This window comes from Cyanistes caeruleus, unplaced genomic scaffold (assembly GCF_971803275.1).
Source record: "Cyanistes caeruleus unplaced genomic scaffold, bCyaCae1.hap1.1 HAP1_SCAFFOLD_99, whole genome shotgun sequence".
In the NCBI taxonomy this organism is placed as follows: domain Eukaryota; kingdom Metazoa; phylum Chordata; class Aves; order Passeriformes; family Paridae; genus Cyanistes; species Cyanistes caeruleus.
In genome coordinates this window covers 19,648-36,740 of record NW_028255901.1, presented here as the reverse complement: position 1 = coordinate 36,740, position 17,093 = coordinate 19,648, and the positions used below count along the sequence as shown (strand labels likewise).

The 17,093-nt window shown below is 52.4% G+C and overlaps 4 protein-coding genes across 4 annotated transcripts in view; 1 reads left to right on the top strand and 3 right to left on the bottom strand.

The window, feature by feature from the left end:
* The window catches only part of LOC147646405 (olfactory receptor 14I1-like), a 142,156-nt gene extending 139,871 nt beyond the window's left edge, over positions 1-2,285 (bottom strand). The window contains exon 1 of the mRNA XM_086873490.1: positions 2,062-2,285. The gene's annotated coding sequence lies outside the window, so the exon portion shown is untranslated. The remainder of the gene's footprint in view (positions 1-2,061) is intronic.
* Positions 1-2,290, bottom strand: part of LOC147646404 (olfactory receptor 14I1-like) — a 186,438-nt gene extending 184,148 nt beyond the window's left edge. The window contains exon 1 of the mRNA XM_086873493.1: positions 2,257-2,290. The gene's annotated coding sequence lies outside the window, so the exon portion shown is untranslated. The remainder of the gene's footprint in view (positions 1-2,256) is intronic.
* Positions 9-650, bottom strand: LOC147646406 (olfactory receptor 14J1-like). The gene has a single exon (XM_086873461.1). The coding sequence runs from the start codon at positions 627-629 to the stop codon at positions 9-11; it is 621 nt and encodes a 206-aa protein (XP_086729587.1). The 5' UTR covers positions 630-650.
* Positions 2,291-8,066: 5,776 nt separating the features above from the next.
* On the top strand, positions 8,067-16,648 carry LOC147646403 (uncharacterized). Its single transcript, XM_086873460.1, has 3 exons — positions 8,067-8,071; positions 15,635-15,713; positions 15,902-16,648. Exons 1-3 carry the CDS (start codon positions 8,067-8,069, stop codon positions 16,646-16,648), a joined length of 831 nt encoding a protein of 276 aa, XP_086729586.1.
* Positions 16,649-17,093: the final 445 nt, after the last annotated feature.

Sequence of the window (17,093 nt, the reverse complement as noted above, 5' to 3'; positions counted from 1 at the left end):
GACTCTTATTACAAGTGATTTACAGAAATTGGCCAGCAGTTTAATGTTTTTTTAAACCATCCAGTCATCAGTGTCCACACTGCAGCCTTGAGCTCCTGGTTCCTCAGGCTGTAGATGAGGGGGTTCAGGGCTGGAGGCACCACTGAGTACAGAACTGACAGTGCCAGATCCAGGGATGGGGAGGAGATCGAGGGGGGCTTCAGGTGAGCAAATGTGCCAGTGCTGATGAACAGGGAGACCACAGCCAGGTGAGGGAGGCAGGTGGAAAAGGCTTTGTGCCGTCCCTGCTCAGAGGGGATCCTCAGCACAGCCCTGAAGATCTGCACATAGGAGAAAACCATGAACAGAAAACAGCCAAATAACAAACAGACACTGATTGCAATGAGCCCAAGTTCCCTGAGGTAGGATTTGGCGCAGGAGAGTTTGAGGATGTGTGGGATTTCACAGAAGAACTGCCCCAGGGCATTGCCCTGGCACAGAGGCAGGGAAAATGTATTGGCTGTGTGCAGCAGTGAATAGAGAAAGGCACTGGCCCAGGCAGCTGCTGCCATGTGGGCACAAGCTCTGCTGCCCAGGAGGGTCCCGTAGTGCAGGGGTTTGCAGATGGACACGTAGCGGTCGTAGCACATGATGGTCAGGAGAAAATACTCTGTTGTGGCATAGAAAACAAAAAAAGACTTGTGCAGTACATCCTGTGTAGGAGATGTGTCTGGTGTCCCAGAGGGAATTGTGCATGGCTTTGGGCACAGTGGTGCAGATGGAGCCCAGGTCAGTGAGGGCCAGGTTGAGCAGGAAGAAGAACATGGGGCTGTGCAGGTGGTGGCTGCAGGCTACGGCGCTGATGATGAGGCCGTTGCCCAGGAGGGCAGCCAGGGAGATGCCCAGGAAGAGGCAGAAGTGCAGGAGCTGCAGCTGCCGCGTGTCTGCCAATGCCAGCAGGAGGAAGTGGCTGATGGAGCTGCTGTTGGACATTTGCTGTGGCTGCACATGGGGACCTGTTCATGAAGAAAAAGAGCAGTGACAAATCAGGAGAGGCTGGGATCACCCACCCTTGTTCCTGCTCTGGGAAAACTTCACCCAGGTCCCTGACTGTGCTCCAGCTGTGCTGTCTGAGTGTGCCAGGAGCAGCCAGGCCTGTGCCTGGGGACTCTCCAGGAGCCATCCCTGACCTGCTGCCCTGGGTTTGTGGCCATGCAGGAGAGGGAAAAGGCTGGATATTCAGGATTTGTCAGGGGAATCACTCCTAATGCAGAAGGGCTTGTTGCCATATTTACTCCCAATTCTAAAAGACATTGAGTGCAGGAAGAAATTTTAGGCATTCTTTTCCTGCCCACAAATCATTCCTGGTTCTCTGAGGTCAGAAATCCCCAGCATTTCTGCTGCACTCAGAATTTCCCACTGAGAGATGTGAGAGGCAACGGATTCCCTGTGGCTTAGGGAAGGTGAGGGGCTGGATGGGCTTGTTCCCAACTGCCCTGGGTTTGCACCTTTGGCTGGAATCAGAGCACAATCACACTCCTGTGTCACCCTGGCATAAACCAGGCCCTGCCCAGAGCAGAGGGATCCCTGAATGTCTCACCCTCTCTAAAGGTCTCTGGGCAAGGTCTCAGCACCCCCCTCTGCCAAGGACACTCACGGCTCCCTTGGCAGAGCCAACAGCATTTCCTCAGCTGTGGCATCTCTGCCCTTCCCCGTGGGACATTCAGGGAACTCTGAGAGGCTCTGGCACAGATTTGCAGCCAGGAGGGCAGCTCAGAGCTTGGAAGGACACAGCAAGGAGATCCCCAGGAGTGCCCATGATGGGATCTCAGGGAGGGGGCTCAGCTCATTCCCCTTTGCCATGGACTGCTTTGCCCACAGCCCCACAGGTCACAGGGAAGCTGGGACACCCCATTCCCATGGACACACCTGCCTGGCAGCAATCCCAAGGGCAGGGCCTGACTCAGCTGCTGCAGATGCCAGAGCCTCCCTGAGAGCCCCAGATACCAATGACAATATCAGAGCAGTGCATTTAGGCTGTTTAGGAGGCTCCCAGCAGAGAGACTGAGCACCCAAACTTACAATTCTGGCATCTCTGTAAATGTTCCAACATTACTTTGCTGTTCCTGGTGTGTCCCTTTCAACTCAGAATGTTCTGTGATTCTGGGATTACAATTCCTCTTCTGCTTCTCTCATCCCCTTTGTTGTCTATAATCAAAAGAGAAAAAAACCCCAAACCTTTGCAACAGTGTTAGAACAGTAAAGTAAAAACCAGACCTTTTTTGGAAGCTTCCAGGTGTCCCAGTGGGGATGGGGCACACCTGGCCCCTTATTTCAGCAATTTATTAAGGTTGATTAATTAGGATATTTAACAGAAACATTCAATAGGAGATTCAGCTGCCCCAGTTACACACCCCTGAGTCAACCCATTAGAGTAGGTCCAAGGGTTTCTTTGCCCCACTTTTTGTTATGACTGCTCACATTCTGGTTACAAAACAAAATGCTCTTCTTGTAGCTCCTCTCCCTGATGATAAGACAATATGGTATTTCAGAAATCTAATTAGAAGATGAGTTTATTGTTCTAAAATCTAAGAGAAAGTTTAGGAAACAGAGTTAATTAATGATAATAATTATATAAGTATATAGTAATAGTTTGAGTTAATTAAGGATTATAATTTTGTAATATATAATAATAGTTTACAGATCTAAAAAATTATTAAACATATATAAAAAGCAAAAATCTTTTTGTCATCATCACAACTTTCCCACCCTGCTTAAAGAAAGAAATTGAAAATAGTCTCAGGAAAGCTCCTGATCTTTACAGCAATCCCAGTCTCACCTTCTTTTGGGAAGTGTCCTCTGGAGCTGTGCCCAGGCAGGTCTGGAGCTGGGAGCAGCCCTGCCCCACACAGCCCCTCTCAGCAGCAGCCCCTGCCCTGCTCAGGGTGGCTCCTTCCCCCCACAGCTTCTCCCCAGCGCTGGGAGCAGCTCCCCGGGCCGGCTGAGAGCTGTCCCTGGCAGGCAGCAGAGTCCCTGCCCCAGCACAGCGCCCTGGGCTGCAGGACCCTGCTCTGCAGGACAGCCCTGGGCACCCCTGGCTGCTCTGCACAAGGGACAGGCAGAGAATGTACTCACAGAGTCTGTAGGCACTGGCATGTTCCAGCTTGAGGAGATGCCTCCAGGAGCTGCAGCTGCATTGTCCTGCAGCCAGAGGCTTCCTGTGCCAAGGGCTGGCAGGGATTCTGCCCCAGGCACTTCTCAGCCCCTTCCCAGCCCTGACTGATTGAAGCTCTCTGTGCCTCTGGGCTGTGCCCAGGGTGGCTGCAGGCAGTGCCCCAGCCCTGCTGGGCTGGCAGAAGAGCTGCTCAGCAAGAGAAATGTGCTTTTGAAGCTCTTCTTGGTTTCCAGGAGCTGCCTCTGTGCCAGGAGCCCGGCCCAGCTCAGCAGCACAGACACAGCAGCAGGACTTTAATGAGCCTCTTGGGGCTTTGTGCTGGGGCCCTGAACATCAGTCCCTGACAGGGAGGGGAAGAAACCTCTCAAGAACTCCAAGTCAGAATCCAACTCCAAAGTTTCTTTCACTTTTAATGGGTCCCACTGAGGGACATGACTGAGAAAGTGTCCCCAGGCCCCAGGCAGAGCAGAGAACTGGAGGCACTGATGACAGCTGGGGACAAAGAGAAGCCAAGGCTTGGTGCCCTGGGCCACAGCAGCCAATGCTGTGCCAGCAAGGGCTGTGAGGAGACACCTTGTCCTGAGGCCCTGGGGCCTCCTGGCACAGCCCCAGCAAGGCTGGCCACTGTCACCCCCTTGGCCTGCCCTCAGCATCCCCCCTAGCCCACATGCCAGTGGCCTCAGGGATCTGCTGGAAGGAGTCCCTGGGGAGCCTTGCTCAGGAATGGCCCTGGGGGCTCCTTCATGCTCCCAGGGACTGCAGCTTTTTCAAAGGACTTTGGCTTTTGCTTTGGAGTCTCTGAGAGCTTTGTGCAATCCTGGCCTCCAATTATCTGCTGTAATTAGTCCCTTGAGAGCCTTTGTCAGTAACAACACTCAGTGGGGCTCATTAATGCTTCAAGGTACTTCAGGTTCTTAAGGCACTTTCCTTTTTCCTTCCCACCCTGAGTCTCTGAGAAGTTTGTGCAATCATGGCCCCAATTATCTGCTTTAATGAGTCCCTTGGGAGCTTTGCATTGACACTCAGTGGGGCTCATCAATACTTTGAGATACTCAGGGCTTTTTCAGCTACTTTGGATTTTCTTTTCCACACTGAGTCTCTGGGAGGTTTTTGTGCAATTCTTTCGTCCTCTCCTCCAAGGAGTCCATGAGGAGCCTGTGTTGGGGATGGACCTCAGTGGCACCCACTAATGCTTGGAGACACTTTGGGTTTTTCCTCTGACTTGGACTCCTGGAAAGGTTTGTGCAGTCTCTCCTCAGGTCCTGAGGTTCAAGGGCTCAGCTCCAAATGTACCATGGGGCTCATTAGGATCAAGCAAATCCTAACAAACCATGGCTGTGCCTTGATTTCCCTCTGGTCTGGTGCAGTTCTTGGGAAAGTTTCCTACAATAGTTCTGGAGAAATAGTTCAAAGAGCTTCTAAGAAATATCTGTTCCTATTTTAAAAGGTGTCTTCTTTTTTTACTGTTCTCTTTAGAGCAGAGGTGATTGCAGCATTCAGTGATGGATATTGATCCAGGGTCTCTCCTAAGGAGGTCTGACCAGGTCAGAGAAGCTGTGCCTTGAGGTCTGACCCAGTGGGGACAACCTTGCTCCACATTCCCCAGCCCCATCCTGTCTCTCCTCACTCCCCTGGGACCTGCTTTGCTCACAGAACTGGCTGCACTCAGGCAAAGAGGGGTTTTCCTTCTTTGATTTTAGCAACCTAAAACTGCTGAGTTTCCCCACGGAAAACAGACACCCTCCTCAAGTGTGTGCCAAGGCCAAGGTGCCACCAAGGAGGTTCCCCTTCCCCAAGGCAGAACCACACAAGGAATGTTTCAGACACACAGGGAGTTCTACAATAAACACAACCCCTGAGTTGTCTGAAGGCAGAATTAGAGCAGCTGCTGAAGGACAGACAAGCTTTGAACTCCTTGCAGCTGAAAGCACCAAGTGGGTTGTTGGGAGGTGTGTGAGTGAGGCAAGAGTGAGGGAAGGGAAATGCAGAGAGCCCTGGAAGTGTTTCTGTGCAGACAGGCTGTGGGGAAGGGCACTGCAGAGCTGCCCTGGGCCAGCTGTGAGGGTGGATTATAATTCCACCCTGCACTGGGCCATTGCAAGGGGCTGTTGCCATGGACACTGCACTGACCCCACTGCTGGGTTTGGGTGCCACAGCAACCCCCATCAGATGTGAAAACTTGAATCAAGTTATTCCCAGAGACTTGGCTTGTTAAGGAGTTCTGAATGTGAGTGAGCCCTGGGGCACTGAATTCCTGACCTGAAGAGCTGAAGGCTGAACAAGCCTTTGGAGAAGTAAAACTCAGCAGCAGCAGCAGCCTCCAACTTGCTGAGGATGTCAGCAGCCCCCACTGAGGCCATCCCTGCCCAGAGACCGTGGGGGAATGGGCAGACAAGGAGAGCGTCCCTGGGGCTGGGGAAGCAGAACTCACCAGCAGCTCCAGGTGGGAAATGGAGTGTGGAATGGGGCTGTGAAAGCCCTGCCTGGGCTGTGCCAAGCAGGACAGACAAACCCTGATCCTCATCCCCCAAACAACTCTCTCAAGGAGACATTTAAAAGGAATTACAATTGTTTGTGTCCTCTGAGTTGGATGCACTGGAGAAATACTGATAAGAGATCTTGAAGAGGTCAAAACCAGAAAACAATCTTTACTGGTAACTTTAGAAATTCTGAGAAAGTTTGACAAATTATTTAATATGACATTCAATCAACAAAAAACACTTCTCAAAGCATTAACTTGGCGCATTCAACTTCACAAACTATAAACCTATTTATTTTTAAGTGAATGCAAATTTGCAAGAGGACAGAAATAGAAGAAGACACAAAAAGAAAGACAAAGAAGATACAGAGAAACACACACACAGCTACCAACTCCTGGATTCCAGCAGTATTCAGATAGAAATTTCAAGAGGAGGTAGGGTCAAGATGTGTGCTTGCCTTGTGCTCAGCCTTAAGTTCCCCTTGGTTTTCCTGGGCCATTTCCGAAGGTGGGATTTCTGATCATTTGGTCACTCAGGAGCTGGGCTGGGGGCTCCAGAGGTGGGTGTGGAGCATTGCCTTTGGTGTGCCAGGGACTGGCAGACACTGCAGGGCTGGGATAGAGGCTCTGGGGGGATTGGGGTTCCAGGGCAGTGCAGTGCTGGGGTTACAGGGCAGGACAAGGCTGGACCTGACCCTTCCTCCCCCCCACACAAAATGTTTCCAGCCAACAATCTCTTCCAGTCTCTCACAACAGTCTCTCCTCCAGTCTCTCACAACAGGCAAAGCTGGATCTGGAATCCCTATTTTGTCATGGGCACCTGGCTGAGATGGACAATTCTTTTCCATAGGAAGGAAAGAGGCACAGGGTTTGGAAAGCAGGTGAGAGCTGGACATCAGGAGGCCAAAGCCAGCCCAACTTGTCAGTAATGGCAGATTTTGTCTGGGAGCAGGCTTTGGATATAGCAGTCATTTGGAATGTTGGAGGTGGAATCCAAATTTTGGCCATGGATGCCTGGAGAAGCAGGACAGTTTTTTCCTGTAGGAAGGAATTCACAATGCCTTAGTGAATTTAGTGTTTTAATAGCAGATGAGAAGAGACCCTCAACATGTCAGGGTCAGTTGGACCAGTCAGGTGCCCCTGGGAGGCCAAACCAGCCAGACCTGTTCTGTGTTCCCTTGATTTTATGAAGCCCCATAGAGTCACAATGGACCCTTACTTCCATGGGGCCCTGCAGTGTCATAATGGTGCTGTGATTCCATGGGATCCTGCAGTGTCAGAGTGGAGCACTGATTATAAGAAGACCTGCAGTGTCACAGTGGACTCTTGATTCCATGGAGTACCACAGTGTCACAATGGCCTCAGGATCCATCAGGCCCTGCAGTGTCACAATGGTCCCAGCGATTCCATGAGGCCCTGCAGTGTCACAATGGTCTCTGTGGTCCCACAGGCCCCTCAATGACTCCTCTGTTCCATGAGGCCTGAAATGTCACAATGGACCTTGGCGGTTTGCAGTGTCACAAAGGTCTCCTGTGGTTCCACAGTGTCACCCTGGACCTTTGGTTCCATGCAGTCCTGCAGTGTCAAAAAGGCCTCTTGGTTTCACGAGGCCCCACAGGATCCCAATGGTCCTCTTGGTTCTGTGGGGACCACAATGGTCTCACTGGTTCGATGAGGCCTCACAGAGTCACAATGCTTTGTTTATTTCATGGTGCCCCACAGTGTCACAATGGCCCCTTGGTTCCATGGGGCCCTGTGCTGGTGCATTCCCCCCTCCCCTTCTCAGGCCGCCCTGCCAGCTGAGAAATGCTCCTTGGGCCTGGGCCTTGGCCAACAGCCCCTGGGCTCAGCTCCTCTGCAGCTCATCAGAAACACTGTCTGCTCCCAGGCACTGCTGCTGCCCAAGCAGCTCCTGCTTGCTTCAGGAGCAGCCCTGGGAACTGTTCCTGTTCCCTGCGTGGCACAACATCCCTGTTCTCAGCCTTGCAAAGAAAGCTGTTGATGCCAAGTGCGGCCAGGATGAAACATTGCTGTGCCTGAAGCCCCTCTCTTGGGGCCCTACAAACAGCGCTCCAAAAGGAGCCCCTTGCAGCTCTCCTGGGCCAGCCACCTCCCTCGGAGTGGGGCCTCTGTGAGCCGGGAACTCTCCCGTTTGCTGCACTCGGGGCACCCCCGAACAAGGACGGAGCCTGGGCCGATCCCCCCACTCCTCCAGGCTCAGCCCTTGGCCCGCTGGGGAGATGCCAAAGCATCAGCAGGGAGCATTTCCCTGCCCTGCAGGGGAATTTCTCACAGCTGCCTTGCACTGCCTCTTTGTGTCTGTGTGCACACAGCAGTGCTGTGCCCTGGCAAATGTGGCAGAAATGCTGCTCTGGGAGGGGTTGGAGTGCCTTGGAGATCTGAGTCAGGCAGGCCTGTGGGTGAGGGTAAGTCATGAGGTAAAAGCTAAGTTAAATGCTGCCTAGTGTTATTCTTGTGCTCCATTCTTATGTTTAATATAAATTACAAGCTAATTCAAATACTGTTTAGTATTACTCCTCTGCTAATTTGCTTAGTCATAGGTTGCAAGTTGGGTTAAATACAGTAAATGCTGTTGTTTTGCTAAATTGTGGCATTGGAGGTTTCAGTTAAGGTTAAGGTATAACTGAAGTCCTGTTAAGTTTGTGCTCTGTTAAGTGAGCCAACTCTGGGATGTTATCATGTGTTGTCATACAGCTGTACTGTGATGTCACAGAAGACTCTGATGTCAAAAATTCAACCTGTGATGTCACAGTCTGTTCTGTGATGTCACATCCTGGTCTGTGATGTCACAGAGCCACCCTCTATGATGTCAGTCTCTGCTCAATGGTCTCACACCATCCTTTATGATGTCACAGCCAGCTCTGTGATGTCATAACCCCATCAGTGATGTCATACAACCATCTCTGTGATGTCATACAGATACCCTGTAATGTCACAGCACATACTTTGACCTCAAAACCAGGTCTATGATGACATACAGCCATGCTATGATGTCACAGCCATCTCTATGATGTCACACAGTCCCCTCTATGATGCCGTAGCTGCTCAGTGACCTCACACAACCCACTCAGAGCTGTCACACAGCCCCTTTCTGACATCACAGCTGCTCTGGGGCTCCAGGACACAGCCACAGAGGTGCTGCTGGGACACAGCCCCCTCTGGCACATCCCACAGCCCCTGCCAGTGCTGAGCCCCTGGCAGCTCTGTCTGGGCCAGCTCTCTGTGTCCCTGAGCTGCCCTGGCAGGGCCCCAGCCCTGCTGGGCTGTGCTCAGGAGCTGCTCCTGGCCAGAGCTGTCTCCCTGTTGCTATGGTCTGTTCCCATGGCAACATCTGCCCCATTGTTATGGTCTGATTCCATGGTAACCATAACCAGTCCCCTGTTGCTATGCTATTTACATGACAACCATCACAGCCCCTGTTGCTATGGGCAGTCCCTTGGCAGCTCCATGGAGACCCCATGCCAGGGGTGGTTGCCATGGACACCAGCTCAGGCCTGGAGCCAGAGTCCGTTGCCATGGCAACCATTTGCAGTCCCATCCCCAGGCTCATGGGATCCCAGAGCCACAGAATTGGCTGAGTTGGGAGGGAGCCATGGGGATCCTCCAGTCCAACTGCTGGCCCTGCACAGGACACCCCAACAATCCCAGCCTGGGCCTGGCAGCGCTGGCCAAACGCTGCTGGAGCTCAGCCAGCCCTGGAGCTGGGAGCCTTCCCTGGGGAGCCTATTCAGTGCCCCAGCAGCCTCGCGGGAAAAACCTTTTCCTCACATCCAGCCTAAACCTGCCCGCCTCAGCTCCAGCCGCTCCCTCTACTCCTGTCCCTGGGCACCAGAGGGAAGAGGTTCCCGCAGCCCCCAGCCAGGGACCCGCTCCCAAGGCTGCTGCCATGGCAACCAGGCCTGGCACCAGCTGGGATGCTCGGTTTCCACGGGCTGAGCTTCAGGAATGGCATTCCCCAATTTCCTGCTCCTGCTGAAACCGTGCTGCTGCTCACTTCCCTCCCATCTCCCATGGAAAGCACAAAAGACAAAGATCCCAGGCTGGGATAAGAACAATTTATTGAGAACAGCAACGAGATAAGGCAAAAACAGGAACAGAAACAATTTTGGTAACAGAAAGGATAAGACAAACTATTCATAGGGAAAACTAAAACAGCACCGACTGACTCTTCCTGGCCACGTATTTCCTCCTGCCAAGAAAGGACACCCTTCTACTCTGGTGAGAGAGAGGTAGTCCTTTTCCTGCCCCTGGCAATGACCTGAGATGGGATTGAATATAATGGACCATGATCACAGTCTCACATTCTTTGACCCCACATCATGACATTGCCATGGGCAGGAAAAGGTACAGGTGTCTTCCCAGCATGGATCCCAGGGAACACGGATCACCAGGTCTCTTCCCAATGTGGATTCTCCATGGGTGGATGAAGCTGGAGAAGTGCACAAAGCTCTTCCTGTATTTTGAGGCACTTGCAGGGCTTCCCTTACCGGTGCCTCCATTGGTGTCTGCCAAAGTTAGACCTGTCTGAGAAGCTCTTCCCACACTGGGGACACTTGTAAGGCCTCTCCCCAGTGTGGATGTGTTTGTGGGTATTGAGGTTGGATCTGTGGATGAAGCTCTTCCCACATTCCCCACACTTGTAGGGCCTCTCCCCAGTGTGGATGCGCAGGTGGGTGATGAGGTGGGAGTTTCGCTTGAAGCCCTCCCCGCAGTCAGGGCAGCGGAAGGGCCTCTCATCCGTGTGAATCCGCTGGTGCAGGAGGAGATTGGAGCTGGTCTGAAACCTCTTCCCACACTCGGGACACTCGTAGGGCCTCTCCCCAGTGTGGATGCGCTGGTGGATGACAAGTTGGGACTTGAAGCTGAAGCCCTTCCCACATTCCCCACACTCGTAGGCCCATTCCCCAGTGTGGATCATCTGGTGGCGGATCAGGCTGTTGCTCTGGCTGAAGCTCTTCCTACACTCCAAGCACTTGTAGCGCTTCTCCCCATCCTGAAGCTGCTCATGGACCACCAGCTCAGAGCCCCGGCTGCATCTCCGACCGCCTTCCCGGCACAGGGTGGGTCTTTCCTCCTCAGAGCACCCTGGGATGGGTTTGGAGCCCCTCCTCCTGCGGGATCTCTGGGGATTTTCCTCCCTGTTGGATTCCTCCACTGTGGAGCTGCTCACAATGGCCTCTTTCACGAGGTTCTGCTGCGGGGATTTGTCCTCCCTGGTCTCCATCCTCAGCTCCTTGTCTGGGGGAGGAAGGACAAGGAGAGGATGGGATTTGCCTCCGTGCCAGAGGGAAGGGGAAGGAGATCCCCCCAGTGCGTCCCCGGCAGGACGGCGTCGGCAGCGGGGCTGTCCTGCAGCCGGGGGCCAGGCTGGGCTGGGAGATGGAGCAGGAGAGATGGAGAAAGGGGCACTGACTTCCTCCTCACCTGCCTGGGTGTCCTGGGGCATCTTCCTCTTCCTCACAGCCTCCTTCTCCATCCAGCCAAAGTTTGGGATTGGAAAATCCTGGTTTAGGAGAAAACAAGGAATGAGCACATGGACTCTGATGGTACTTATTACCAAGTCCATATTTAGAAGTCATTGGGGCATCTGCGGTGCCTTGGTTTGAAAGGAAAGGTGTTTGCTAAGGAAAGCAGAAACCTCCATTTAAATTGATAAAAATGTAAACATCCCATCCCCTCCAAATTATTATAATCTTGAAATCAAAGTGCTCTCAGGTAATGATCTGGGAATAGGAACAATATTTTTTTTTCTAAAGAAAGGAAAATGAAAATTCAGCAGTACAAAAAAAACCCAACAACAAATAAACAACCCACCAACAGAGTCAGAATACAACCTTACATCCAGTTGGTCAGGGTGCTGGTAGCAGTCTGATTAAATGGTGGCTGCAGTCCTCCTGGAGTGACTGATGTGGTTCTGTTGAAGCAATGATCCCATAGAAGATTGTAGCTTACCTCTGAAGTTCTGGTGCTGTAGATGGGTCTGGTCTCTCCTCTGAGAATCCAGTGGACAAAGACTGCCTCTGGTGTTCTGATTCCCAGATTATATCCATGCAGGAATGCTTGGCTCCTCCCCCTGGGTGGAGCATCTCACAATGGGATGATGTCATTTTATCAGTCCTGCACTGAGACTCAATGGCCCATTAACAGAAGATATCCCCCTGGAGGAAGGATGGGTGGTGGAAGAGATAAAGAACACTGCCCCACCTGGTTTTAACAGCTGGCCCATTAACAGAAGATATCCCCCAGTTATGAGGGATGGGTCATGGAAAAGATAATGAAAACTGCTGTACCAGTTTTTAACAAATGGTGATAGAAAACATGCTTTTGGTTACATCTTGCATTGCAACCCAGGACATGGAGTCCATATGAACCCCCCAAAAACCAAGATGCAGCCCTGAAAATGCCTTCCATGAGTTCCTCGTCTCTGGTCTCACTCCTTTGGTGTTCAGGGGTTCCTCCCTGTCCCAGCTGCCGGGGGTCATACTTGTACTTTGGGTCCCCTGTCTGCTCGGTCCTTGAGCTCTTCAGGCTGCTGGGTGTGCCAGGAATCAAAAAAGTTCCCCCTGTTTCCATCTCCCCACTTAGGGATGCTGGGACCCCCCAGTATCCCTCCAAGGAGCATTTTCCACTCATCTTTGGGGTTCTTCATTCTCCAAACATCCCCCCCCCAAAAAACACAACCCAAGAAGGATCCCCCGGGATATCTGGGCCGAGCTCTCCCTCCCCGGTCACCTGTGGGATGGGAGGTGATGATCCCACAGGTGAAGAGCTGTGAATTCAGGGAGTGCTTGACCTCGTGGTTCCTTCTTTCTCTGATCCTCCTTTGTCCCTCATTCAGACTGATGAAGCTGCTCAAGGAGTCAGAAGCAAAACTCCAAGTCCCTTGGAGCTTCAATCAGCCCCACTGAGGGCAGCGACTGCCAAAGGCTCCCCAGGGACTGGTGAGAGCAGATCCTGGAGGCCAGGATTGCCGGGAGCCAAAGGCTCTGAGCAGGGAACTGCAATGCTGAGCAAGCCCTGGCTGGGTTGGAGGAAGCAGAAAGGCCAAGTCCTGAGCCCAGGCCTGGCCCAGCAGGGCCTGTCCCTCACGGGTGGCTCAAGGCTCTTTGTGGGGCAGTGGGATGTGAGGGGCAGCAAGGACAAATGCCATAAACCTGTGTGACACTCCAGATCCTTATGGAACCAAGGGGCCAGTGTGACACCATGGGAAGTTGTGGAACCAAGGGGATCGTTGTGGCACTCTTGGGCCCATGGAACCAAGGGACCAGTGGGACACTCTGGGGCCTTATGGAAACAAGAGGCCACTGTGAGCCTGCAGGGCTGTAACACCCCAGAACACTTCAATGCTGGTGGTAACCAAAGGTTCCTGTGCTTGAGTTTGGTGCACAGGAGAAACAACAACCAGATCATCTCAACACGGACAGATGCAAAGAATATTCTTGGTAGGAAGGGACCCACAAGGACCATCAAGTCCAGCTCTTAATATAATGGCCCACACAAGGACTGAACCCACAAACTCGGTGATGCTAGCACCATGCTCTGACCAACTGAGCTAAGAGGTCAAAATGACACAAAATTCTACTGGCAAAATATAGACAGTCGAGAAATTTTGGCAAAGGGTTTAATACAACATCCAACTGAACATAAAACTCTTACCATAGCATTAACTTTGCAAACTTAGCTCATTTAACCTAAAAAGTGTTAACCCTTAAGATGTTATCTATCCAAAAATGTTCCAGATACATAGGATTAGAAGGAGAAGAAATAGAAAACAGAAGCACAGAAGATCTACAGAAAAACACTTCCAGGATGATCCCAGTCACTCCCACTACAATCTCAGTCACCCCCAGTATGAGCTGTTGCACCCAGCCACCCCCAGTATGGTTCCAGTCACACCCAGGCCCTCCCAGTATGATTCCAGTCATGGCCAGAGTGACTCCCTGTCATTCCCAAGATGGGCCCAGTTGTTCCCAGTCACCTCCAGCATGGTTCCAGTCCCAGCCAGCACCTTTGTGGTCACTTCCAGTATGATCCCAGCTAGTTCCAGTAGGATCCCAGTATGACCCCAGCATGGGCACAGCTGCTCCCAGGATTATCCAGCGTGGTTCCAGTTGCTCCCATTTACCTGCACTGTGGTTTCAGTTTCTCCCAGTCTATCCCAGTTGCTCTCAATCACTCCTCAGGTGTTTCCAGCCTGATCCCAGTTGCTCTCAGCCACTCCCAGTCACGATGAGTGCAGTCCCAGCTGCTGCCAGTATGGTCCCAGTATTGCCCAGCATGGTCCAACTGCTCCCACTGTGATCCCAGTAGGATGCCAGTTACCCTCAGGTTGGTTCCAGTTGCTCCCTGTTCCTCCCAGTGTGATTCCAGTTGCACCCAGTTGGCCCCAGTATAGTCCCAGTTGCTCCCCAGATGATCCCAGCTGCTCCCTGCATGGTCCCAGTCATGCCCAGCTGGAGTTGCCCCCAGTGTAGACCCTGTCACTCCCAGTTGTTCCCAGTTGTCCCCAGCATGGTTCCCATTGTTCCCAGTGTGTTTTCAGTCATCCCCAGTATGATCACAGACACTCCCAGTATATCCCAGCTGCCCTCAGCATGTCCATAGCCATTCCCAGACACTCCTAGTAATCCCAGTTAGGTGCTTGTTATCCCAGTATGATCTCAGGTCCAGTATATCCCAGTCAAGCTGGGATTCACTCCCTGAATTCACAGCCCCCCCATCCATGGGATCAACACCCCTCTATCCCACAGGTGACCAGGGAGGGGGAGCTCGGCCCAGGTATCCTGGGTGGTTCCTGGGTTGGGTTTTTTGGGGGTGATGATTGGAGAATAAAGAACTCCAAAGCTGAGAAAAAAATGCCCTTTGGGGAGACATTTAGGGTTCCCAGTGGCAGCTGCTGGCAGAGGCAGCCTGGAGGAGCAGAGCCATGTGTCCCCGAGGACCCCAAAGTGGGGATCCCAGAGAGGGGGAGCGCCATGATTTGTGGGACCCTCAATTAAATAGAGAGGGACAGGGTGTCTCCTTGGACCCAATGCACCCCCAGCTAGGGAATAAGGGGAGCAGGGACCATGGGACCCAAAAAACCCCAAGCATCCCTAAGTGGGGAGATGGAAATGGGGGGAACTTTTCAAATTCCTGGCACTCACAGCAGCCTGAAGAGGTCAGGGACCGAGTAGATGGGGGACCGCCATTACAAGCGTGACCCCCAGAAGCTGGGACAGGGGTGAAAGCCTGAACACCAAAAGGGAGAGAACAGAAATGGGGAACTTCTGGAAAGCATTTTCAGGGCCAAATTTTAGTGGTGTACAATTTTTATGGACCCCATGTCCTGGGTTGCAATGCAAGATGTAACCAAAATTATGTATTCTATCACCATTTGTTAAAACCTGGTACAGAAGTTTTCATTATCTCCTCCATGACCCATCCCTCATAACTGGGGGATGTCTTCTGTTAATGGGCCAGCTGTTAAAACCAGGTGAGGCAATGTTCTTTATCTCTTCCACCACCCATCCTTCCTCCAGGGGGATATCTTCTGTTAATGGGCCATTGAGTCTCACTGCAGGACTGATAAAATGACATCATTCCATTGTGAGATGCTCCACCCAGGAGGAGGAGCCAAGCATTCCTGCATGGATATAATCTGGGAATCAGAACACCAGAGGCAGTCTTTGTCCACTGGATTCTCAGAGGAGAGACCAGACCCATCTACAGCACGGGAACTTCAGAGGTAATGTACACAATTCTATGGGATTATTGCTTCATTGCTTATCTGAGATCACTTTGATATCAAGATTATAATAATTTGGAGAGGGCTGTTGCTTACATTTTTATCAATTTCAATGGGGGTTTCTGCTTTCCTTAGCAAACACCTTTCCTTTCAAACCAAGACACCCCAGATGCCCTGGTTACTTCTAGAGAGGGACTTGGACAGAGGGACCTTCAAACTCAGGATGCTCATTCCTTGTTCTCTCCCGAACCAGGATTTCCCCATCCCAAACCTTGGCTGGATGGATGAGAAGGCTGCAAGGAAGAGGAAGATGCCCCAGGAATCCCAAGCAAGTGAGGAGGATCTCACTTTCCCCCTCTCTCCTGCTCCATCTCCCAGCCCAGCCTGGCCCCCGGCTGCAGGACAACCCCGCTGCCGACGCCGTCCTGCCGGGGACGCACTGGGAGGATCTCCTCCCCCTTCCCTCTGGCACGGAGGCAAATCCCATCCTCTCCTTGTCCTTCCTCCCTCAGACAAGAAGCTAAGAATGGAGACCAGGGAGTACAAATCCCTGCGGCACAACCTCGTGGACAAGGCCGTTCTGAGCAGCCCCACAGTGGAGGAATCCAACGGGGAGGAAAATCCCCAGAGATCCCACAGGAGGAGGGGCTCCAAACCCATCCCAGGGTGCTCTGAGGAGGAAAGACCCACCCTGTGCCGGGAAGGCGGCCGGAGATCCAGCCAGGGCTCTGAGCTGGTGGTCCATGAGCAGCTTCGGGATGGGGAGAAGCCCTACAAGTGCTTGGAGTGTGGGAAGAGCTTCAGCCAGAGCAACAGCCTGATCCGCCACCAGATGATCCACACTGGGGAATGGGCCTATGAGTGTGGGGAATGTGGGAAGGGCTTCAGCTGCAGCTCCCAACTCATCATCCACCAGCGCATCCACACTGGGGAGAGGCCCTATGAGTGTCCCGAGTGTGGGAAGAGGTTTCAGAGCAGCTCCAATCTCCTCCTGCACCAGCGGATTCACACGGATGAGAGGCCCTTCCGCTGCCCTGACTGTGGGGAGGGCTTCAAGCGAAACTCTGCCCTCATCAGGCACTGGCGCATCCACACTGGGGAGAGGCCCTATGAGTGTGGGGAATGTGGGAAGAGCTTCAGAAACAGGTCCGACCTCAATACACACAAACGTATCCACACTGGGGAGAGACCCTACGGGTGTCCCCAGTGTGGGAAGAGCTTCACCCAGAGCTCTCACTTGACCAGACACCAACGGAGGCACCAGTAAGGGAAGCCCTGCGAGTGCCCCAAGTGCAGGAAGAGCTTTCTCCACAGCTGCAGCTTCATCCCCCCTTGGAGAATCCACATTGGGAAGAGAACTGGTGATCCATGTTCCCTGGGATCCATGCTGGGAAGACACCTGTACCTTTTCCTGCCCATGGCAATGACATGATGAGAGATCAAAGAACATGAGAGTCTGACCATGGCCCTGTCATATTCAATCCCATCTCAGGTCATTGCCAGGGGTGGGAAAAGGACTACCTCTCTCTCGCCAGAGGAGAAGAGTGTCCTTTCTTGGCAGGAGGAAACACGTGGCCAGGAAGAGCCAGTCAGTCGCATTTTAGTTTTCCCTATGAATAGTTTGTCTTATCCCTTCTGTTATCCACATTGTTTCTGTTTCCATTTGTTCCTTATCCCATTGCTGTTCCAAATAAATTGTTCTTATCCCAGCC